The sequence below is a fragment of the Dreissena polymorpha genome, chromosome 3 (assembly GCF_020536995.1).
Source record: "Dreissena polymorpha isolate Duluth1 chromosome 3, UMN_Dpol_1.0, whole genome shotgun sequence".
Classification (NCBI taxonomy): Eukaryota; Metazoa; Mollusca; class Bivalvia; order Myida; family Dreissenidae; genus Dreissena; species Dreissena polymorpha.
The window spans coordinates 125,835,840-125,861,828 of record NC_068357.1 but is presented as its reverse complement, the minus strand read 5'-3'; the positions used below and the strand labels follow the sequence as shown (position 1 = coordinate 125,861,828).

At 34.7% G+C, this 25,989-nt stretch overlaps 3 protein-coding genes across 4 annotated transcripts in view; 1 reads left to right on the top strand and 2 right to left on the bottom strand.

Moving 5' to 3' along the window:
- Window positions 1-8,124, top strand: part of LOC127871326 (uncharacterized) — a 114,247-nt gene extending 106,123 nt beyond the window's left edge. For both annotated transcript variants that reach the window (XM_052414134.1, XM_052414133.1), the window contains exons 3-5: window positions 839-997; window positions 1,868-2,351; window positions 4,091-8,124. In XM_052414134.1, the coding sequence (XP_052270094.1) occupies window positions 839-997; window positions 1,868-2,351; window positions 4,091-7,281 (3,834 nt within the window). In that variant the 3' untranslated portion in view covers window positions 7,282-8,124. The remainder of the gene's footprint in view (window positions 1-838; window positions 998-1,867; window positions 2,352-4,090) is intronic.
- LOC127871334 (uncharacterized) overlaps window positions 1-25,269 on the bottom strand; it is a 176,238-nt gene extending 150,969 nt beyond the window's left edge. The window contains exon 1 of the mRNA XM_052414148.1: window positions 25,193-25,269. The gene's annotated coding sequence lies outside the window, so the exon portion shown is untranslated. The remainder of the gene's footprint in view (window positions 1-25,192) is intronic.
- On the bottom strand, window positions 18,406-21,831 carry LOC127871335 (uncharacterized). The gene is made up of 3 exons (XM_052414149.1): window positions 21,712-21,831; window positions 20,885-20,965; window positions 18,406-19,415 (listed from the first exon to the last, which is right to left on the bottom strand). Exons 1-3 carry the CDS (start codon window positions 21,794-21,796, stop codon window positions 19,249-19,251), a joined length of 333 nt encoding a protein of 110 aa, XP_052270109.1. The 5' UTR covers window positions 21,797-21,831; the 3' UTR covers window positions 18,406-19,248.
- Window positions 25,270-25,989: the final 720 nt, after the last annotated feature.

Sequence of the window (25,989 nt, the reverse complement as noted above, 5' to 3'; positions counted from 1 at the left end):
ATACTTCAAGGTTAAAGGTCAAATATATGGATCAAAATCGCTCAAATGAGGGCATAGTGTTTTACAAACACATCACTTGTTTACATTTGTTTAACTTTTTATGCTCCCCCCAAAAATATAGTCGCCGCTTCGTCTGTCTGTCCCCCCGTGCGTGCGTGTGTCCGTCCGGATTTTTGTCCGGTCTATTTTTCAGCAACTAATGACTGGAATTCAATAAAACTTTATGGGAAGCTACACTACCAAGAGGAGATGTGCATATTATCAGCGGGTTCTGGTCGGATGATTTTTCAAAGAGTTATGGCCCTTTGAAATTTTCTATTAACTGTACATAAAGTGCAATTCTTGTCCGAGCTATTTCCCAGAAACTAATGACCGGAATTCAATGAAACTTTATGGGAAGCTTCACTACTAAAAGGAGATGTGCATATTATCAGCCCGTTTGGGTCGGATGATTTTTCACAGAGTTAAGGCCCTTTGAAATTTTCCATAAACTGTACATATAGTGCAATTCTTGTCCGGGCTATTTCTCCCTAATTACTGAATGGAATTCAATGAAGATTTATGGGAAGCTTAACTACCTTGAGGAGATGCGCATGTTATAAGTGGGTTTTGGTTAGATGATTTATTTAGAGAGTTATGGCCCTTTGAAATTTTTAAGTTGCTAAACCATTCATCGTATTATTTTGTCCAAAGTTATGCCCCTTAAGATAGATGTTTCCTTATATATGAATAAGTAGTGCAATATTGTGACAAAAAAAAACTTTGGGAGGCATCACCCGTCTCTGACGGTTTCTTGTTTAATAATTAGTTGTTTTTGAAAACATACTGTTCCATTTAGGTCCGTCAAATAGGCAGAGATGTACGCCACAGTGCCAACTGCAAGACAACAGATGCTGAACTTCAAGACTATTTCCAGGCATTGACCATGCTGCTGGCAGATCCAGTATGTCTGGCGCATGATACGAGTGCAAATATAGCCCTCAGTAGGCTTACTGATGTACGTATATACTTTTCTCTTCATGGCATTTTTGGACAAATTTCGTAGTTGTAAAGTTCATTATTTGATTACTTGATTCATTTAATATTTATGCGAGTAAATGCTTAAAAACTACCAGTCATTATGTGAGACTATTATTGATGTGTACACATAATGCACACTTGTAAGTTAGTCAGTAAACCTTATACAAGTTTTATTTTGCATATGCTTGATATTAACACATGATGACAATTGACAGATTGAAGCATAGAACATGCTATTATTTAATGAGATCAATATGATCTTTAGATAGTGTGGGGAAATATTTAAAATATTTTTATAATTGCGTATGTCCCATTAAAAAAATGTTTATATGACTTAAAGATGCAATCTGTGTAACATATGGATTACCAATCATTGCATACAAAACTTAGAGCAAGCATGCAAATGATATATCAAAGATTTGTTGAAATCCACACAATCACACTTAATACAATTTCTTGTCTGGATATCCAATATTTAATTCTTAAATGTATGTTATTATCTGTAACAAAATAATTGAACAAATGAATGGCAATAACATTTTGTTGTCTAGTCACACTGGTAAAAACACTTGGTTTAGTTTCTTTGGGTGTTAGGTGAGCTTCTTGGGGCATTTAGCCCCCTTGTTGTTGTGTACGTCACATTTCTTGTTGCAGAGTAGTTAACTTGCATGTTAACTTAGGCGATTGATTCAATAAATCAATGTGCAGCTTTTTGTCCTTGTGTGTGGTCAATTTGAAGTAGCGAACATCATAATATTGAGATTAATTTGACAAACAGCCAGGTTTTGCACTTGCTTGAAATGAGCCATTATTATAATATACCATTTGTTTTTCATTTCTATTGTAGCTTCAGAATGACCGCCTCCCTCTGACTGAATTTGGCAATTTGATTCAAGAGTTCAAACAAGCAATTAAGCGTGTTAAAGATGCCGCTAAGGAAGACTTCTCGGAAAAGGCAAAACAATCTCTGGAAGAAGGTTTGAAAAAAATAAAGGAAGCATTAAAGGACGGTGAACAAGAGATAAGAAACAAAATACAACAGGCGGATAATGAAATAACTGAAAAGATGAATAAGGCTACAAGTCAGATTGAAGAGATGAAGCATGACAGTGTTCAGACAATATATGACAGGACAGAATATTGTACTAGGCAGATTGAACAGAAAATCGGAGATGAGACTAAGAAAGCTGAACAAACAATAACATCACAGATAGACACACTGACAAAAAGCAGTGTTAAACTTATAGAAGACCACACTAGAGATAGGATGGAGCGCATACAACAGAAAATTGCTGACAAGGCGGGAGAAGACTTCGAAAGACTCGTAGAAGGTGAGTAAACTGTATCCTTAGACCTGACAATTATGTTTTTGCTTAACTGGGCACAAGATGCTCATGGTGAGCGTTTGTGATAACCTTTGGCTGTTGGTGCGCGTCATTAAATTGATATCTTGTTAACAGTCTTAAGACCACATTTAATGTCATGCTTGATGAAACTTATCAGAACATTTGCCCCATTGATATATCAGTTGAGTTCAAAAATGGTTCCGGTCCGTATGTAAACATGGCTGTGATGGGGTTGGCATATTTCCTTTTGTGACTTAGTGAAAGTTGTTTACACTGTTGATATAATATTTTTTGTTAAATCATCATGAAACTTTCTCAGAACATGTGAGGTAATGATATCTCTGCAAAATTCGAAAATGGTTCCGGTCTGGTAAAAAACCTTGCTGCCAAGGGGCGGTACAGTTTTGCTTATATGGCTGTTGTGAAAAATTGTTTATTCGCTAGAAGTCTCTTTTTGGTCAAATCTTTAATGTTGCTCAGAGCATTAATATTGAATAATGATATCTCGGCTAAGTTTGACAATTATAAGTTCTGGTTTGTTGAACACTAAGCTCGCGGGAACGGGGCAATTCTAACAAAATGGCTTCCAGTGACATTGTTAACTCACCTGAACAGTGCGCTCATATTGAACTTTTGTGATCGGCTTTTGTCCCTTGTTCACTGTGCATCGTTCATCGTGCCTCGTCCGTCGTCAACTTGTACCTTGTGAACACTTTAGAGGCAACATGTATGTACCAATCATTATGAAACTCGGTCAGACCATTTGTCCCAATGATATCTTGGCTGAGTTCGAAACTGGATCGTGTGAGGTAAAAAGCAAGGCCACATGATCGAATTAAAGTAAAAGCTGGTTAACACTTGAAGTCACTTTTATAGTCGATTTTTTATGAAACCTGGTCTGAATATTTGTTCCAAAGATGTCTTAGTTGTGTTCGAAAAAAACGGTTCTGGTTCATCACAAAACATGCCCGCCACAGGGATGGCCACTTTTTCCTTATGAAAACTCTAAGAGTCACATTTTTGGTGATGTGGTGTGCGCAATCAACATTAAGCTCTTGAGGCAATTTTGTTCATCCAATATCGATAAAACTAAGTAAGAATGTTTATTTGGACAATATTTTTGACGTCTTCGGATCTGTGTTAATAGTGTCAAAACTACTAGGTCATCAAGGTCAGATCTTTGAAAAAACTTGTTACCACTCTAGAGCCACATTTATGCTTAAATCTTGATGAAGCTTGGTTAGAGTTTTTATCTCGGCACTATCTAGCTTATATTAATGATGATGATTCATATTAAACTACCAGGATCCCGCCTCTGTCATTACTTATACTTCCCTTTATTACAATTAATGTGAGAATACCATGGTTGTGCCTGTTATTCAGTAAACCTCCATTGATTACATTTCATATGAGAACTGAATATTATATTTGCACCTCTAACATTTAGATACAATGTAGCCTTATTGATTACAGTTTATTTGCAAATAACGTGATTGTGCATTTTTCATTCATTTCACATCCTTCATAATGGTTCATATGAGAAAACCATTCGCTTTTATCAGTCAGTTGGCGTGCTATACTTGAATATGTTGGTTGATACCCTTGATTAGTAGTCTACATGAAAGAATATAAACAATGTGTTTGTCTATGAGCATATATCTGACTTGTAGTAGAACAAATGCTCACACGTAATGTACTTCTATGAAAATGTATTATTATTCCAGATCTTCGCTGTAGACTGGTGGACCATTACCGTGAAACTGTTAGCTACGTGCCTCTGTCTTCTTTGTATCCTAGTCTCGATAAGCACGTACAAGATGTCTATGTCAGTCCAAAAATACACAGGATAAAAACAGAGAATGATGGGAGACGCACAAAACAGGAGCAAATTTTTACGTATAAAGATTGCTTCAACCGTGGTGATAAGTTATCTAGACGTATATATTTACAAGGTGAGCCTGGCAGTGGCAAATCGACATTTGCTTCCAAGATAGTTAATGAGTGGTGTAACATACATTTGCCTTCAACGGAATCTACAAAAGAGACAACGATGTTTGTTGACGTTGAAATCCTAAAGAAATTTGAGTTTCTCTTTTTCATCTCTATGAGAGATTCAAGACATCAGAAGGATGTAATGCAGATGATCAAAACGCAGCTAATTGATAATATATGTACGGAGGACGAGCGTGAAGAAGCGAAGAAACTTTGTCTTCAAATTATAAAAAATGATATATGTCTCGTTATTCAAGACGGTCTAGATGAATGGCCTAGTGATGAATCTCTACCTTCTATGACAGGAATTCCTAAAGATAACTGCATCATACTCACAACGTCTCGACCATGGAAACTAAGTGATGAACGTATCAAAAATTCTCAAATAGATATTCTGTTAGAAGTTGAGGGTATAAGCGATACTGAAGCATTCAGTGAAAGAATACTACGATGCTTACTTGAAGAATCAATGGATATCAAAGAAAGTGTGGAGCAATTCAACGTATTCCTCAAGAGTCGCAACCTTGAGTCGATATCATCTTCGCCTATGCTGCAGGCACTTGTCCTCTGTACCTGGGTAGATGATACGGCTGAGCGTCTCACCGGATCGTCACTATGTGATCTGTACACTACCCTACTTGACTGTTTATGCAAAAAAGCCTCTCATGACATGTCTTATTTCAACAAATTGAATCCACCGCCAGTAAAGAACTTTGAAGGTTCAAAATATCTAAAATCAAATAAGGCTCACATAGATTCAATTGCTGAAGCTGCGTTCTCTTTTTTGTTTTCAAATGAAAAAGAGACATCAATAGTTTTCAGCGATGTCAAATTGTCAGACTTTTTGCTTCCATCTGCAAAAGAGTTCGCACTAAAATCAGGGTTATTAACCAAAAGGAAATCTAAAAAAGCTACTGATACGACTTGTAGGTTTGTCCACAAAACTTTTCAGGAATTCTTAACTGCTTATCATATCGCCAACAATGCACACGCTGTGGATGACGTCGTTTCCGATTATCTCAAACGCCATAGCAATTCATATCTTGATATATCTCAAATGTTCATTTACTTGTGTGGCTTGAACATCTCGGCAGCGAATAAACTATCTGCACTGATGAATGAGCACGGCTTTGGTGGCAATTATCATCACTGGATCTCCTTAGAGAGCATCTACCAAGAATTGATCCTTTCCGGCTACAGGGAGGCTATGGCCAACAATAACACCCCAATACACCTGCATATGAGTCACTTTAACTTCTACATTGATAATGATGCTGAAGAGTTGTTTCACATCTGGGCACTGAACACGTTACGTGCACAATTTTTAGACATTGATTTGCTTACAACTACGGTATCAATATGTGCACAGGACGCGTTGTCTACTCGTTGTCAGAAATCTGGACCTGTTTCCTTGCCTGCATGTGATGATCCTGGTTCCTCTACACTTACACGAAAATGTTGGGTAGAATTCAGTTCGTCTTCGTGTTGTGTGGTGTTGGATTTGTCATGGTGTCACAACCTGGAACGGATGGCTATCAGGTGTAATGCAACAGTGCAACCGAGTGCACTGGTGGGTCTTAACAGGTTGAAAGTTCTGCAGTTAAATAAAGGTTGTAAATGTAGAGCGCTTGACTTGTCGCATCATGAACACCTAGAATTAATTATTCTTGGAGATGGAGTAACTTTATTACCGCTCTCGGTTAATAATTATAAAAGTCTTAAACGTATTGAAATATATACAACTTATGACGGACTGGATTTGTCGCTGTTTGAAAATTTATCTTCGATAGCAATCAGCAATGCGGTGAAATTGTTACCAAAACGACCTCTCATTCATAACAAACAAAAACTGACTCGGATTGCCTTATATGGATTTAAATTGAACAGTGTTGACAATGAAGCCAATCATACATGGTGTCTATTAAACGGTGAAGATTCAGTACAGTGTGCAGACTATACTCCAGTACTGCTCAATATAGCATGCATTGACTTGCGTGAAGTCACAGTTTCCTCAAACTGGCTACGCAGTCTGCTCAGAACGCTGCTGACACTTGATCATAGGGTGAGGTGTAATCTGGTTAATTGTATTATAACTTCACTCGATCATGAGGTAAAGGATAGGCTGCCAGGCAGTCACATAGGATCATCTGCAGAGAATGCAGGCAGCATTCCATTTGAAGGTATAAACTTAAAAATAGAAACGGATATAAACAAAACATGTGCAATCGAAGTGAACAACTTCTGGCAAATCTGTCTATGTGCAATCGAAGTGAACAACTGTCTATGGGAGACTCTGCATGGTCTGGATGTCAAGAATCTGAGTTTAAGTGTTATACCTATAAAGTTTATTCAATATTTTGGATCCTGGAATCGTATACCTCATATGTCACAGTGTAAACCTCATATGTCACAGTGTATACCTCATATGTCACAGTCACTAGAATCCCTCTCCCAGCTAGAAACGCTTAGAGTTAATTTACCTGAATATATCGACCTGCAGCTGCCCCCGTCATTGAAGCATTTGATAGGCTCTTTTTCTTCATTGCTTCCTTCACAACTCCGCGACCTTGTGAACAAACTGTTGACATGGACTCAATCAGTTGAGTGTAGATTGGAATTCGTTTGTATTGATAAGAGGGATAAGTACTGGTCCCAGAAGATTCCACCAGAGGAATATATGTCCATCAAACAGAATCTCGAAGCACTGGAGAATGTTAAAGTGAAACGATTTCGAATATATGAATTTGCACTTAGCACTAAGACCTGGTCTCTACGTGACAGTGTTGGGGTTGATGATGATGATGATGATGATGGGGGCAAAGCATATCAGTATTTAAAATATCATGAATCAATTGACGGACTTGGTCGCATATCAATGCGAATTCAGATTAACTGTGTTAAAAATCCAGACTTGACCAAATGAAGTAATACATGGAACTACAAGACTATATACGATGGATTATCCGGAAATATGAAAACTTCATCATTTATGCTCAGAAATTTATTTAATACAAAAACTAATGAACATACATGTAAGTGTAAATACCTTAAATTAACGAAAAGTTTTACTCCTTTACCATTTATCATCTAGAGGTGACAGACGATTAAAATAAGTCACCACGGGCAATCCGGAGCACGTCAATTAAGGTTCAGTGATGTTTTCGTCGCTTGTTTTGTAAGCACTTGTAGGCGTGCATTTTATGTTCTCTTTTTATTATGGAGATTTTAATCCCCCGTCAAAAGGATAGAATTGGTGTCTGTCCGTCAGTGATGTTATTTATGATGTAGTTCTCCTATAACAATTTGTAATTTCAAGAAGATATTAAAAGTATTTGTTTTAAAAAAAATTCATACTTTTTATAATGGAAATCGTGTTGATGAGTCGCATTACATTTATATTCCACAATCTTTTTAATTAAACATATTCTAAAAAGATTTTGATATAATCTTTATTCAATAAAATATATTTTACAACGAAAACATATAAAACAGTATATTTATTTCTGGATCATCCCTCTTTCATGTGTATGATATATTTCCCGAAAATTGTTTTATTATGTGTAAATAATTGCATACATATTATGAACAAACAACAAAATTAAGTGTATATTGAATGCGACTTCAAATCAACCATGTTAGAAATACAGCCACGAGTAAGTAAAGTAATACATGCGGCTACATGACCCCACTATCATGTTAACACGTTTGTTATACATTTCTAGAACAGCGTTATGTATGTACAAAATAAATTTGTAGAGGACTGTCACTATATGACTATCTGTACATTGTATTGCTCATTATAATCTCATTGTATTTTCATTTCATTCATACCATGTTTCAGATATTTTCATCATTCTATATGAAAGATAAAGATTTTAGAAACAGTAGTCAATACTCATTTAATTTGCATGCATGCTTGAATAATTACAAATATTGTAAGTTGTATTTAATTCTTGTGGCGAGGAAAAGACTTAACATTCCTGAATTAATACCATATGTCTCGTATCATAATATGATGCAAATGTAATGATTTCTGCTGAATTGTTTTGAATGTTGTTATTATTTCTGACGATGGTGAATATGATGATTTTGATGATAATGTGAAGATGAGAATTTTAATAATTCTAAATGATGATGACGAATGGGCAAATGATATGACAAAAATAACGAATAAGATGACAGCGATGAAGTTGCTGTTGTTGCAGGTGATGATGACAACGACAATTATGATGATGAGATTGTGGTGGTGGTGATGATGATGATGATGATGATGGTGGTGTTGAAAGTGATGGTGATGAGGGGAAACACTCTTTTTCTTCTCAAAATTTCAATTTTAAAGATGGATTTAGATTCTGTTGCATAATAACTTGTATTCCAATCCAGTTCTGGTTTATGCAAGTAAATAAATATGTCTAATAAACTTCATTTTTAATCCGATTGTTGCTATCTGATTTATGCACTGGCGGAGTGTATTCCACGTGAAAAAAAATCTTTAACTATGGATCCCGTTGTAAAATTTATATTAGTTGAACACTGTAACAGTGTTGACCATATTTTGAAGGTAAAGACATTGAGCTCAAACAAAAGAGTGCCATCATCGTTTACATGTTTTACTAATATACTGATATCTTTGAATGTCATTTTTATACGCCCGTTTTTTTTCAAAACGGGTCGTATTATAGTTTCACCCTTGGCGGGCCGGCGGCGGCGGCGTCCACAGCAGTGTCCGCTCTCTTATTCAAATAGTTCCCATCCGATCTTCACCAAACTTGGTCACTAGTTGTATCTTGAAAATATCTAGGCCAAGTTTTAATATGGGTCATGTCAAGTTAAAAACTAGGTCACAAGGTCACTTAGAGCATTTCAAGCATTTAGCATTCGAACGGGCGTATCTTGTGACAATTTGGCACTCTTGTTGACGATGCTGCTTCAGCATCTCGTCTAAGTAATACCATGAATACAAATTTCGCAATGGCCTAAAAGACCAAGCCAATTGAGTAAGCTAAATTTTCTCAATCGGCATACCTCGGATTGAGTTAGCTAAAAAAAATTAATCGGCATACCTTGCTGATTATCATTGAAATATGGGAAACAACAACAATTGGCAAATGCCGAAGAAAATGTTTAAATTATTAGGAATCTCGATAATAACAGTGTAATTCGATAATAATTGTGCGAAGTAGAGAACTTTATTTGTATGTGGTACCGTTTGATAGTGGAATAGTGCCACTTTCAAAATTGTTCGAGGTCATTGAACTGGAAGTGGAGCGGAATGGGTCAAATTCCCCATGCATGGGTACTACTTCCCCGTACCCCGGGTACTTTGAAGTTTACTTCACCGTACACCGATTTTCAAATGATACTTTTGGGTGCCCTGGTATCCTTACAGGTATCTTTCCTAATAAAAAAAAATCGTACCCAAATTTTTTTTCGTACCCATTTATTTTTTCGTATCCTATTTTTTTAAGCACCCAAATATTTTTTAGTTACCATTTTTTTTTGGTACCCAAATTTGTTTTCGTACCCACATTTTTTTTTGCATAATTTTAAGACCGAGCCAGTCCGACTGAGTTGGCTAAATTTTCTCAATCGGCATACCTCGCTGCTTTCAGGTAAATAAATCTAATTGGAGAGTGCAGTGTCCAAGAACGAAAACTATTGCACCACAACCATTAAACTCTTGACTTAAACCTTAACATACTTTATCGGGGTCGATGAATGACTAATTGCCAAAACTCCGAATGGCTCCTTTGCAGAAATATGCCTCTTGTCCTTAATAAAGTTTTACAAAGAACTGTGGATTGTCTAAACGTCAATGTACACTGCAGCTATGCCAAATATTTAATTAAGGATGCGGATAAATAACGAGCAATAAAAATCATACAATTGTGGTGATGTAGATAAACTTAAATTGATGCTTTTATATCCATACTCTTCAAAAGCATCGTCACGACACCAGTACTGTCAGTACTTTGATTATAATTAGCAGCATGTTGTGTACCTTTTCCATGGATGCTGACATATTGTTTTTGATCACAATTAATACTCTTTTTCTTTGCGTTCTTAGTAAGTTAAATGTGAAGTTAAAAAGGTTTTAATAAATAAATCTTGTAATAAAGTTCAAGAAGTTGTTTATTTAAATGTCTGTTTTAAGGTTTTGCCATTGTGTTATGCACTGCCGCTCAGTTGAAAGTCTCTTGTAAAAGGTGTGAAGCATCTTATACACTTCTGCTCAGTTTTAAGTCTCTGTGAAAGACAAGTTGGTAGGCTAAGGTCAAGAGCGAATTCGAACCTTAATAGAATTCCAATATAATTCTGGGTTACTATTCAAATTGTCTGATTATTTCAATCTTTCATATTCGTTGCATGCATTAACCAAAACTTACCAAGGTGGAGATACTGGTTCCAACAAAGAACCTTGTTTGATTAAAAGCATTACACATGACAATTTCATTTTGGGTTAAGAATGCCAGCCCTAAAAAAAAGTTCATGGAATTTTAAAAAGACTACAAACGCACATGATTTTGCAGAAAAGCAAATGTAATGCTGGTTTTCATTGTATGATCCAAATATGCAGTTGATATGACACAAACAAACACAAACATTCATGGTTGCTAATGAGACCCTGTTGCTATGTCCAGTTGCTATGGGAACGACCCATGATCTGGCATTCACCAATCATCATCTCCCCAGCCGGACCCCTCAGTTTCCTGAAATAACAAAGAATAAAAAGTATGTGGAAGCTCTAGGCATTAACAGAAATTTACGACGAAGTCCATTGTCAAATAAGACAAGCATAAGGTATTTTAACTTTATAACTGCGAACTAGCTCCTATTTCAGTATTGTTTAATAGCAAAAATGCACAGCACAACTTTGCGATTTCAATTGATGTTTTAAATTTCATCATTTTTCTAAGTTTATTTCTGAGACGGAATGTGATGAAATAAATAAAACATAAACCTCTAGACAAGGCTGAGCCCTATAAAATAAACTTAAGTCGGTCTCTAAGAAAACCGGTCTCAATTCATTTGTGTAAAATATCGTCCCAGATGTCCTTTTTCAGACTGCACAGGCTAATCTGGTAAATAATTTAGGCCTAAACTTGATTAAATTTAGATGAGGCTTTCTTTAAAAGAACAAGATGTGTTTGTGAAACACTATGTCCCCTTTTGAGCGATTTTGACCCATATATTTGACCTTGAAGGATGACCTTGACCTTTCACCACTCAAAATGTGCAGCTCCATGAGATACACGATTTACCGAGATACACATGCATGCCAAATATGAAGTTGATAGTTTCAATAGTGCAAAAGTTATGACACATGTTAAAGTTGATGCAAACCAACAAACAGAAAGGGCAAAAACAATATGTCAACCAGTATAGCTGGGGGACATAAAAATTCCATAAAAGCAGAAAGTGTTGTACCAGATCAGCCTGTGTAAACTGCAAAGGCTCATCTGGCACAATCCTTTAGGCACATGCATTTAGACCGGTTTTCCGAGAGACCGGCTCATTTATCTTTGATCTTAAAACAAGATGATACAAAAATACAAACCTCCAAGTTTGCTGCTGCGACTCCAAATAAGGATGGTTTCAAGAATTTTCACCTTCACTAACTGTGTCCATTCCTTTACTCACTAGAGATGCGCGCGCTGTATCACTGAGCCACATCCCAATATTTGTGATATGTGCACGTTGATCTCGAAACCGCGACTCTGTTTTGTATATTAGAAACGATATTTTTTAAAGTAAAAGTCTTAAAATTAATGTTATATACAACTGACCATTTGAAATAAGGCGATAAAGGTCCATAGATTGTTCGACGCGGAACCTAGAGTTGCTTACATACATTTTGATTGACATTTACTAAGCATTTACCATATAATGGGTTCAAACCTAATCGATTCCGCCGAGAGCAAGCGTATTCTGATACGACGAATATTCAACAAAAAATATCTTTTAAAAAAGATATACCGCCTTCATTTTAATTTGATTTTGTTGTGGACAATGATTGTTAATAAAATCAAAGAGAACTTATTGGCCGATAGACCTAATACACTTGTATATGGCGTTTACGTCGCATTTTGCAATTCATATCTTGATTTTAATTTGAAATTGCAGCTATGATTTAAAATTCGTCTTAATTTTCGTGCGTCTAGTCATTTAATTGGGCTGGATTGCTGAGCCACACTCCGGGTCCTCACAGAATTCATCCTCAGGCGCGGAAGGACCTCATGAAATTCGAAACACACGCACATATATTACCTTGCTATTAGGTACATAATACTGCGAAGCGGTGCAGTGTTGACCGTGGATTTTGATTAGAATACGAGGCTGCTTGCCTTTTTAAGCTGGTTTACACATATAAAGAGCTACAAAAATATCAATGAACCAACTGCAATTCTACAATTGATGACAACAATCCGTGATGTATTACATTAATCATATTTTCTTTAATTTTATACTGAAGGAAATAGCAAACGCAAGTTGAACATTTTTTCTTTTTTATTACAATATCCTTTCAAACACAGTTTAACTAGCATCTATCAACAGTACATACATGTCAGTCGGTATTTCATAGGACACAGTCCAACTAAATCGTGTAAAAATTTACTATGTTTCAATATGCTAACATTGATCGAAGTTTGTTGACAGGAATTTAACAAATCTAAACTTTGTAACAACACTACAGAGCGAAATATGACTCCTGAATCGTCCAATATGAAGAACCACAGATACCTTTTTATCCACTTAAAATACAATTTTGTATATAGCTATAATGACAACCCAATTGTACATATAATATACCTTTATGTATTTTGTGTTAATGTTGTGAAAACTCGTTTCAATAAATATACAATTTTTTTAAATAACTTACCGTAAACGTTTTAAACCCAATTAATTTTTCAACAACATTTAGTACCAACTAGCTAGTGCCTTATAAAGATATTTAAGGTAACCTTCTAAACTTTAAATATTAAATGATAATTTTAGTGATCATATTGCCAACTAATATAACTTGCAACTTTCAAATTAAAGTCAGTGCTGTGTTAGACAATATATATAAATATATATATATATATATATATATATATATATATATATATATATTATAGCATAAACTATAATTATTCTTGAGATCAATTGAACTTAATGTATACACAGCTAACATATGCATGATTAATTTTAAAATTAGATGGATATAACGTATATAATTGAACTGAAGATATTAATCAATACTACACATTTAACCTACATGAGTGTGTTTTTAATAATAATAGAGTTATCATTTATATAATTTATAAAATCATATTTCTGAAAACATGTAGACATTTTGGACCATACAATTAAAATAGTTCATTCATTTATGTAAAAATTAATGTTTCGTGATACAATAGTATAAGAAAGTGAAAATAACTTTACTCAAGCTAAGATATCCATTTATTTTAAAACAAAATATTGTTTATTAATTAGCAAATAATTAGTATAAGCAAAGCATTTTGCTTTAATTGAAGAGACAAATGTACTGCTTTAAAATTATAAGCTACCTATGCTAGCTAAACGTGCACCTCATTTGAAACCATAATTAATATTTACAACAAATGAATTGTATATTATACCAACTTGTATGTAAATACCATTTAGAAAATTAACATAGCTATGTTTGTAAATTATTTGAATACTTTTTTATAACCTGAAAAAAGTATGTTTTTATTCAACAAATATCATTTCTGAAAAGAAATATTTTTTTCTTAAACAAAATCATACTTTTTTCTCAAAAGAATATTTTTATTTTTCTCAAAACAAAACATGCTTTTTCTAATAATAATAATACATACAAGTTGATGGGATAACCAAAAACAATGAATGATGGAAACCAAGTATATACTTTTTCTGACACGGGGGAGGTAATGAAATATAAAGAACATGAGATTTCTTAAATTCTCCAAAGAGGTCTCCCTTTCTGGCTTGATTGTGTTGTAGTAGGGGAGACCACTGTGAAAAGTTTGACTACTTTCTAAGATGGAGTTACTGTTCCTTAATGTTAATCACCACAACCCCGAACAATTGTATTATAAAGTACAGCTGACCAAAAAACACATATTTTACTTCAAACTATACCAATTCAGAATCCTCGTAAGGAGTGATATTCTTTGTGAATATATGAATCTATAAAGTCGAGGTTGCAGCTGTTAACATTACAAAACTATGCAGATCACTCCAAGTGTGTGCATGATCCTCAAAGACACAGGCCAAAATGATGAAATTACTTCACAATATTTCATACAATATATAGTGGATATTGTCATTAACACACTAACAAAGCAACACATTTTTTGTTGTTGTATGCTATTAAGTATTGTTTTATGCATTAAAGAATTCGAGCAATTTCAGTGAAGGAAGGCTTATTTCTTCATATTCTTTCTTTTTCAATTTGACGCAACGTGGAATAAAACACGCCACAATTCAATATTGACTTCCCTTTGATTTCATTAACTATGTTAGATTTAATATCCATGTATGTTATTTCGCATTACCCATACTGTAAATTTACATATTGTTTCAAATTAGGAAAATAACTAACACTGACACACCACACTTACACAAGACAAACATATAATATATCATGCCCCACATTGTGGAGTGGTCATTGCATTTTCCAAACACCATTTTACATATTGGGAGTGGGTGGGGGAGAAGTATGACAAACATTGGCCCTTAGTAATTACCCCTTTCTCCTTCCCTTTTCATTGAAAGCTTAGACTTCTAAATTATGCCTTTTGGATATTGTAAGAACCCTGTTTCCATTTAGTAATGTGCTTTTTGATTGACCATGGGACATATTTGATTAGCAAAGCAGTGTACTTGTTTTGTAATATCAACTGTTATCCAGTGCTCATTAAATGTTCCCAGACTAAGATATGTATTTTTAGGCATGTGTAGTCCCTTAGACAGTTAAATTTAATTAAAGACCTTTCTTAGATTCAACTTGTAAAGGCTACATTTCTAACCCTTAAATACTGATAAGCAGCAAACAGCAAAAACCTGAACAGACTGCAAGTTACTCGCAGGCTGTTCTGGTTTTATGCTGTTTGCACTTTGCTTCTGAGAGGGAAAGGGTTAAGTATTACATTATTTTTATAGATTTTGACAAGGCTTTACTAGCATTCTGCAAAAAAAGCAAATACATACTCTAACAAAAAATAAAATTGTTCACTGTTTGAAAAGGTCACAGTCAGATTAAGGTTTGCTGAATTAAACAAATTTAGCAAGTTGGTTAATGAGAAAATCCTTTTTATAAACAATCACAAGTGTTAAGACAAAACAATTTTTATGTAAAACAGTTCTCCACATTTAAACATTTGATTGTTTATACATGAGCAAAGAAGCCAATGTTGTACACACTTGAAATGGATTAGGTGATGGAGTAGATTTTCCTGGACTTGTAAGGAAAATGTGAGGGGTCTTTTCAATCATATTAGTGTTAACGTTACATGGTTAATAACAAAAACAGGAACAGTATTTATCATACCTCAGGATTATTACATAACATAAATACATTTAAAAAATCTCAAAATTAAACGATTGTATGTAACACAAATGTTTATGATCTATTTTGTAGACCAATATATGTAATGAAAGTCATATGTACATAATGTGACAGACAAAATGCACAAAGTGTTAACATGTATAAATATGATTGTTAGATGACAAAATGTTGAATAAACAAATTATATCACAAATATTTAGAATTGTCTGTGTAACAAATTCAGTTTGTTTATGTTTAAAATGAATATAAATGAAAAACATTATAATCATAATTTGTTTGTACATCAACAAAAGTACTTTAAATATAAATCTGAATACATGTTGTGAAGTTAAAAACTTTAGATAGTTCTTTTTTATAAGATACGAGTCTATTATGTAAATAATACATTTCTCGATTTTATGTATTATATATACTTTTGTTTTCTGGGTACATTTATTAAATGTTGTTTTCACATTAGGGCCAATTATGTGCGATTCCATTTTGATGACTAAATCCCTTCCATCAAAAGTTGGGTCAACATTTGAATGACACCATATTATATGCATACAAATAACAAATGTTTAAAAACATAACAGTTTCTATCGACATCAACAATGCTGCATAAAACAAAACATATACAACAAATAATAATGATTTCTACATATATGGGTGTTCAGTTTAGCACTATTTCACATACATATGTGTGCTGGGAGAAAAAAAAGATTAGAAGAGCACAAAAAGCATCCAAGCACATTTCAAAAACAAACTTTAATCAGTCATATCTGAGTAAGATATCAGCGACCTGTTTACAATACAGTGTTTGATGATGTTATAGTAATTAAATAATGTTAATTGTATTAGAGAAAATAGTAAGTATACTATTTTTTCACTTCATATACCAAAAATTCATAAGGTATTCAAAATGTGACCCCACTATCAGTACAATTTGTTAAAGTCAATCTGTAACAGCTACCCCAATTTGTAAAAAAAAAAAAAAAAATACTTAATAACAAATACAAAACAATAAGTCAATAAATCCAGTCAGTCCATTTTTATATATAACCACAATAACATATTCAACACTTTATCATTTAAGAAAGAAGCACACTATCACATATTGTAAAATTATCACACATTATCACATTGAAAGCTTCACGTATCACAATGTTTCTAGCAAATTAGCTCATAACTAACAAGTTAAACTAACTAACAAGGACGTTTCAATATACCGGTATATACTATGTACATAAACTTGCAATGTTACAATGAACACTGGACATGGAACAAACGAGGGTCAATTAAATAACCAATAAAATATTGACATGATATGCAAAAATTGTAAAAAGTATTTTTAATTTGTTATTAAATTTGGATTGGTTTGCTACTTAAGGAATAGTTCTCTATTTGTTAACAAAAATCCGTGTTGGACGGCAAACCACATGTAACATTGCAATTTAAAATCAGCAGCACTTTGCAAACCATAACAAATATACTAACAGACAACATAACAATAACATATTCAATACAAAAGCCTCAATGATTCTTCATATCCAGTTTTCTTCAATCACATAACAAATTCTTATTAAAAAGCAAACAAAAACATACATATAACCAACTCACTAAAATATAGAAAATTTATGTTTCATTATTCAACTTACAAAATCCATTAAAAGTTATATGTTATAAAAGTTATAATATTCATATATAATAATTGAAAATGGAAAATAAAGTAGATAGAATAAAATAATTTGTTGTTCTTGCCAAGACAAAACCAGTCTAAATGTAAATATGAAAAAAATATGCGCTACACAAAATTAATGTATTAAAAAAACATCACCATGCATTATCACAGTCTGATCAAATGGAATGTTACATTTATTTTGGAATGTATTTTGAATGACTTAAGTAATATGCAACTGAATAAAATGCAGAGAGATGTAAACAGTAATCAGATGTCACAATGAAATGTTAACTAATTTTAACCCTCTCCCACTTTGATAATTTATTATTATGTATTTTGATGAATATGTAGTTCCTTAGAAAGTTAAATTTAATTAAATACCTTTCTTACTAGATTAAAGTTTTAAAGGCCCCTTTTCCAACCCTTAGATACCGATGAGCAGCAAACAGCATAAAATCTGAACTGACTGCAAGTTTCTGGTTTTATGCTATTTGCACATAGCCTTTTTCACTTTGCTTCTGAGGGTGAAGAGGGTTAAAGAGCATGCTAAGCTAATCTCTTGGTATGAAAGCAATAAAAATGAAATAATATGATAAATAAATCACACTAACACTTTTACATCTGAAACATTTATCCACAAATTCATAGAAATTTCCTTAAACATATCTTAACACATTTGTTGAAAATTTTAAACATGACACTTGGATTAAAAAATAGAGGCCTGTAAATATGTTGTGTTAAAGATTGTGTCTTGTGGTTTAATTTAATTTATCCCCTTCATGACTTCAATAAAATTCAACAATTGATTTATAATTCTGTCCCTTCATATACAAATTTGGAAATATGTAAAATGTTTTTTTGATTTACATATTTTAAGATAATTTATAATTTATTGTTTGTTCTTTTAACTATTCTTATTAAATATATTTACTTATTGGCCTGATGTTATCATTTAAAATGTCCCTTATGAAAAAATATTTTTAAGTTGTAAGTAAAAACCCCTCAATATTTCATGCCCTTTTCAATCTAAATTCTGTCCCTTCATATACAAATTTGGAAATATGTAAAATGTTTTTTTGATTTACATATTTTAAGATAATTTATTGTTTGTTCTTTTAACTATTCTTATATTTACTTATTGGCCTGATGTTATCATTTAAAATGTCCCTTATGAAAAAATATTTTTAAGTTGTAAGTATATTCCCCTCAATATTTCATGCCGTTTTCAATCTAAATTGTATCAACCAAGCGCCAGATTCCAAAATTAGAATGAAAACACACCTTTAATAAAAAGTTATTGATTAATTTTCTTGACTTTACCAGAATTGAGAACTATGATAGAACTTTCTACAATCTGCTGTTTTATGTGTGTTACTCTCTACTAAAGAAAATAAATTAAATAATGTCCAATCAGAGGTGTTACATTTTAACTTTCCTTGAAATGCATGGTGTTGGCAAAGATATAACATTGTCAAACTACATGATTTCTCCTTATATATCACTCTGAACCAATAACAATCACAATTATTTTTTTAATCAGAATGATTACATTTTTATCTTGCCCCAAATTAAACAATACTGGTATTGATATTTAATAGTCCAACCAGATGATTTCTTTTTTCTAAATCTCCACCAATGAAAATCGAATTTTGCCCAAAACATATAGACGATATTTCCTAGCTTTCTCGGAAGTGTACGGTGTCAAAGATCTGATTGACTTCCTGTATCTGGACGTTGATTCTCGTCTGCTTCATGAGCTCTTGGTGCCACATTCCAAGATGGCGGATCTCCGGGACAAGGGCAAATAACTCTGACAGCCGCGACTTTACGTTCAAGACCTTGGCTGAAAGCAAACAAACAGAAAAATAAGAGTTTTTGTTAGTATACAATTTGAAAATTATAAAACAAATAAAGAACTCTAATTTGAGAAATGGATACACCTGTTGAGTTCACTGAGTATTTACTACTACTTTCTTCAGGAACTTGACTAAACCAAGACCTCAAAATAAATAATTGTAATTGTATTGAAAATGAAATAAACAAAGTTGAATGAAATTCAAATTTAAAATTTACAAAATTATTTAGATTTAATAAAACAAGAGCACCGCATAACGGGTGCCACGCTCGGCTGCGAAAGCTTGTCAGAATTTTTTTTTTGAGGTCACAGTGACCATGACCTTTGACCTAGTGACCCAACAAGAGATGTGTTTGTCAGAAACACAATGCCCCCCCCCCTACTGCGCCGCATTGAAATAAAATGTCTATTTATCATTTGGTAGGTATAGAAATCATCTCCCTTGAATTTTGTCCAATCAAACCGGGGAGGGGGGGGGGTGTCACAGCCAATTATGACCATGTCAGACATCACTGACAACCAATGCCTGTGGTTTAAAAGAGATCATAACCAGAGTTGATCATGTATCTATGGACATAAGTCCACAGGTATGTAATGAACATCAAAGAAATTATAATTATATCATTTAAAAAGAAAAAAATGAAAAATCAATCATTAAGGTTATAAATAAACAAAATAATAAATCTGTACAGTAACTGTGAAAAGAACTTCAATTGTTGGTAAGGAAATATATAATATGAGATTTATAATTATATGAATTACTTTCCTTGAAAATAATTGTCTGTAACAAATCTCTATTTTTAGTAGCAAATAATTAAAAGCTACTATACTGTGACTGTAGATTCACCACTCAAAATGTGCAGCTTCATGAGATACACATGCATGCCAAATATATCAAGTGGCTATGTTCAATATTGAATAATTTTCTCCCTTTTTAAAGCTTATTACTTCCCTTAAATCTGTATTTTTTACCATAGACCGTAAAGGATGACCTTGACCTTTTACCACAATGTGTTTGTCAGAAACACAATGCCATCTACTGTGCCGCTTTGATTTATTTAACAAAAATATATACGTGGGCAGGTCAGATAACTATGTCCATTTAAAGCTTATTACTTCCCTTGACTTGTTTTTTCGACCCTAGACCTTGAAGGATGATGTTCACCTTGATATTTTACCACTCAAAATGTGCAGCTCCATGAGATACACATGCATGCCAAATATCAAGGTGCTATCTGCAATATTTAAAAAATTATGGCCAATGTTAAGGTTTTAGCATGACGACTACGGCGGATGGCGGACGACAAGCTGGCTATGACAATAGCTCGGATTTCCCCAAAAACAGCCTTGCTAATTAAACAACAAGTATGGAAAGAACTTTTTAACTCGTGTAATCTGAGGCGCAGAGTTTAACAATGTTCTAAACATCAATAAGCTATGTTGAGCATTGCACATACTAAGCTCGTATGACTTCAGGGCTGCGATAAGCTTTCTGTGACCTTCCTCAATGGCCTCTGGGTATGCCAGGTCAGAGAAGTCTGGAATAAAACATATGATCTATATTGTATATGAACATTGCACTGGGAAAATGGGGCTTAATTCATGGGCCTAAAGTTGCGTCCTGTTCAAGCTAATCTGGGACAACACTTTATGATCATCCATTTAGCCCTATTTTCTTAGAACGAGGCTCATATATCATTTATCTCATCCATTTGTCAATTGCATTTAGGGACAAGGAAGAATAAGACAATCAGCTGAATTACTAAACACAATTTAAATTTTGTGATCTAATTTATCAATATTGACTTCATAGCATACTTGAGAGCTTACTGAATGTTGAATTTGTCATCATGTTCATTTTCTATTTGAACCGCTCTCTGGGAAAAACGGGGCATAATGAGTGTGCATGCAGGTGCATAAACTAGCGTCCCAGGTTAGCCTGTGCATTCTGCACGGGCAAGTCACCAACGACACATTCCGCTTTTATGGAATTTTTTGTTTAAGTCTCTTCTCAACAAAAATCCAGTCTAGGTGCAGTGTTGGCCCTGATCAGCCTGTGCAGACTGCACAGGCTAATCTGGGATGACATTTTACGCACAAACATTGAACCCAGTTTTCACAGAACTTGGCTCATATTCATCAAAAGTTGATCAGCTAAAGTTATAATCAAAATTTAAATGATGTGATTCAATAACTGAATGTTGACACTGTCATAATGTTAATTTTCTTCCAGTACAATAACAAGTCCCAATAAAACAGTCAAAAATTGGCTTTATTTACATACCTGAGGCCATAAACAACAAAGCTGCCAGCACGGCAACTTCATACACGTCCATATTGGCCGCGTGTACTTTCTTTCCCACCTCCATCAGTTGCTGCCTGAACGGGTAGAAGGGGATTCCGGCTGAGAGACATTCCAGCTCCAGAAGTGCTGAAAAGTTGGTCTCACTCAGGCCGTAGAGCTTGTGGCCCGCCATCAGCAGAGTGGACATATGAAGTCACGTTCCCTGCAGAGGAACGCCTTGTCCTCTGGGTGTAGGACACTGAAACCTGCAGACGGAAACACATGTATTAAAAACTCCATTTACACTCAAAATCAACAAATATTTTGCAACAAAAAACCCATAAAAAATCAGTGTTCTTCATAGCAATAACAAAAATGTCAACGCCAAATGTGGTATGGTAACATAGATTTACAAGATAAAAACTCTTGTTTTATTTTTTTCATGAGATCATTACATCATGGCTTCCACAACGCTGCCTGAAGCCATTTCCTCGCGTTCGGGTCCTAACTGTTTGGATATCAATTGTGGGAAATTCAACATGGAATATATTGTCAAACAAAAAATAAAAACAAGCATTTTTTCGCACTGGGATAAATAATACTAAATTCATGTGTGTAAAGCACTTTCTGCCTTAACTTGTATTTTTGCTAGAGAAGAGCTTTTTTAAATAGAAAAATACCACAAAAGCAGAAAGTGTTGTCCCTGATTAGCTTGTGCAGACTGCAAGGGTTTAAAATCATGGATGACACTTTTGCACATGATATACTGTAAGGCCTTGTTTTCAAATGTGTGGCTCATTTATATTAATTTTGAATTTGAGTTATCTCCCTTGAAACATCATTTTAAATGTAATCAAGCACATTCGTTGAATTGATATCCCCTGCCAATAAAATTGTTATATGGATGGATGAAAATCCCTTGATAAATGGTATAAATCAGTAAGGGTAGGTAATTGATTTTATTGCTGAGCTATAATCATAAACGTTACATCATACCAAAACAACAAAGGTGAATAACTCTTATTTAGAAGTGTAGGGTTATGGTGCTTGTGCAAGGCGATTCCACTCATTTATATATATACATCCTTATAGTCTTATTTTGAAATCTTGTATCATATCTGAGATATGGCCCTGCCAAACAAAAAAGGGAAATAACTCGTCATTTAAGAAAGTGTAGGGATAAGGTTCCTCAGAATGGTACAGCTCGTCATTGATATAAATACACTCGTGAAGTTTCACGTTAAAATCTTGTATGGTATGTGAAACATTGAAAAGGTACATAATACAAAAAACAAAGAGCAATAACGCTTATTTAAAAGTTTAAGGTTATAGTTCTTGTGCATGGAACTTCTCTTCATTGATATGTATACACCTATGAAGTAACATGTTGATATCTTACAGAGTTAGTGAGATATAGACCTCAAAAGTTTGTGACAGACGGACGACTGACGGACGGACAACGCCAATTCTATATCCCTCTGCCTTAGCGGAGGATAAATTTAAGAAAAAGACATTTACAATTGTTCATTAATTTTCAGCATATGAAATAATAGAATTAAAATGTATAAAGATTGTTTTACATTTTAGCAGCACCCTGGGTAATTGGGGATTAATGCATTTAAGTAAAGTGTTGTCCCAGATAAGGCCTGGGCAGTCCTGCACAGGCTAGGCAGGTTTGACACTTTCTTCTTGTATTGTTTTTTTGTTTGAAGTTTCTTCTTAGCGAAAAAGGCGACTACATTGTACACATGTTAATCTGGGACGACACTTTATAGGCACATGCATGACATCCCTGGGACGACACTGTATAGGACACATGCATGAAATCCCTGGGACGACACTTTATAGGCACATGCATGAAATCCCGGGACGACACTTTATAGGCACATGCAGAAATCCCTGGGACAACACTTTATAGGCACATGCATGAAATCCTTGGACGACAATTTATAGGCACATGCATGAAATCCCTGGGACGACACTTTATAGGCACATGCATGAAATCCAAGACACTTTATAGGCACATGCATGAAATCCCAAGACACCTTTATAGGCACATGCATGAAATCCCCTGGGACGATACTTTAAAGGCACATGCATGATATCCCCTAGACACTTTACTAGGCACTGCATGAAATCCCTGGGGACGACACTTTATAGGCACATGCATGAAATCCCTGGGCCAACACTTTATAGGCACATGCATGAAATCCCTGGGACGACACTTTATAGGCACATGCATGAAATCCCTGGGACGACACTTTATAGGCACATGCATGAAATCCTTGGACGACACTTTATAGGCACATGCATGAAATCCCTGGGACGACTCTTTATAGGCACATGCATGAAATCCCTGGGACAACACTTTATAGGCACATGCATGAAATCCCTGGACGACACTTTATAGGCACATGCATGAAATCCCTGGGACGACACTTTATAGGCACATGCATGAAATCCCTGGAACGACACTTTATAGGCACATGCATGAAATCCCTGGGACGACACTTTATAGGCACATGCATGAAATCCCTGGGACAACACTTTATAGGCACATGCATGAAATCCCTGGGACGACACTTTATAGGCACATGCATGAAATCCCTGGGACGACACTTTATAGGCACATGCATGAAATCCCTGGGACGACACTTCATAGGCACATGCATGAAATCCCTGGGACGACACTTATAGGCACATGCATGAATTCCCTGGGCGACACTTTATAGGCACATGCATGAAATCCCTGGGACGACACTTTATAGGCACATGCATGAATCCCTGGACGACACTTTATAGGCACATGCATGAATTCCTGGGACGACACTTTATAGGCACAGGCATGAAATCCCTGGGACGACACTTTATAGGCACATGCATGAAATCCCTGGGACGACACTTATAGGCACAGGCATGAAATCCTGGGACGACACTTATAGGCACATGCATGAAATCCCTGGGCGACACTTTATAGGCACATGCATGAAATCCTGGGATGACACTTTATAGGCACATGCATGAAATACCTGGGACGACACTTATAGGCACATGCATGAAATACTGGGACGACACTTTATAGGCACATGCATGAATCCCTGGGACAACATTGTATAGGACTGCATGAAATCCCTGCCGACACTTTAAGGCACATCATGAAATCCCTGGGACGACACTTTATAGGCACATGCATGAAATCCCTGGGACAACACTTATAGGCACATGCATGAATCCCTGGGACAACACTTTATAGGCCAATGCATGAAAATCCCTGGGACAACACTTTATAGGCACATGCATGAAATCCCTGGGACGACACTTTATAGGCAATGCATGAAATTCCTGGGACCGACACTTTATAGGCACATGCATGAATCCTTTTTCCCAGAGGGTGGATCAGTTTTGTTATCAGTAATTGTTCATCAAAACATAAAGAGCCTAATTTTCAGTGCTAATTAACAAGTATAAAATCCAAGCCTACCTGGTATCTGGGCAGCAAATTTCACGCCTGCAGTAGTGTTTCGGATTATCCTTAATCTTGCTTGCTGGCAACTTCCTGTGTCCATGTAGCAAGAATAAACTTTGGTTTTTAAATTGAAATCATCACTTTAACAAATTAGCAGCTTTAAGCATTGAATGTTTCAACCACAGGTGATTTTCTGCAAGAAGTTTTAATGAACATATCATGAAAATTAATATAGTGAATACAAGTCATTATTGTCCAAATAAGTAAACAATGCAAGCTTTAAATATCCAGCTAATAACATTAAGTATACCTCACAACATTGTTGTTCAATTCAGATAAGTAAAACCTTAATATCAACATATTGATGTTTTCTGGAATTGCCAGCAATTTAATGACAAAGATTAAACATATATGAACCACTAAATAAAAGAATAGCACATCTGTTTAAGCGATCTTACATTTATTTGAAAAACTAAATAACGTGATATTCACTAACAATAACCCATGTATGCCTAGCGTCTAGGAAAAAAGGCCTTGGCAAACAGCGTAGACCCAGATGAGTGCCGCATGTTGCAGCGTCTCATTAGGGTATGCGCTGTTTGCTTTGAGGAATTTCTGTAAGAAATATTCTAAATATAGAAATAAATATACTAGACATCCCTAATTTTGGAAATAAATTGATCATATTTAGAAAGATGGGAGAGTCCACTAGGCATAAACAGGTTAAACCAACCTTGTTGGACATTTCTGTTCTTGCACATCGGTCTGTCATCTGCTGAAATACTTTGTTCAAGTGCTCCAGTAGCATCTGT

Excerpts from the sequence above, each read along its gene's own strand:
- LOC127871335 (XM_052414149.1), bottom strand. The coding sequence starts at position 21,796 with ATGGAGGTGGGAAAGAAAGTACACGCGGCCAATATGGACGTGTATGAA. Across the intron at positions 20,966-21,711 it reads TTTGTTGTTTATGGCCTCAG|ACTTCTCTGACCTGGCATAC; the intron begins GTATGTAAATAA and ends GTTTTATTCCAG. Across the intron at positions 19,416-20,884 it reads CCTGAAGTCATACGAGCTTA|CCAAGGTCTTGAACGTAAAG; the intron begins GTATGTGCAATG and ends GTTTGCTTTCAG.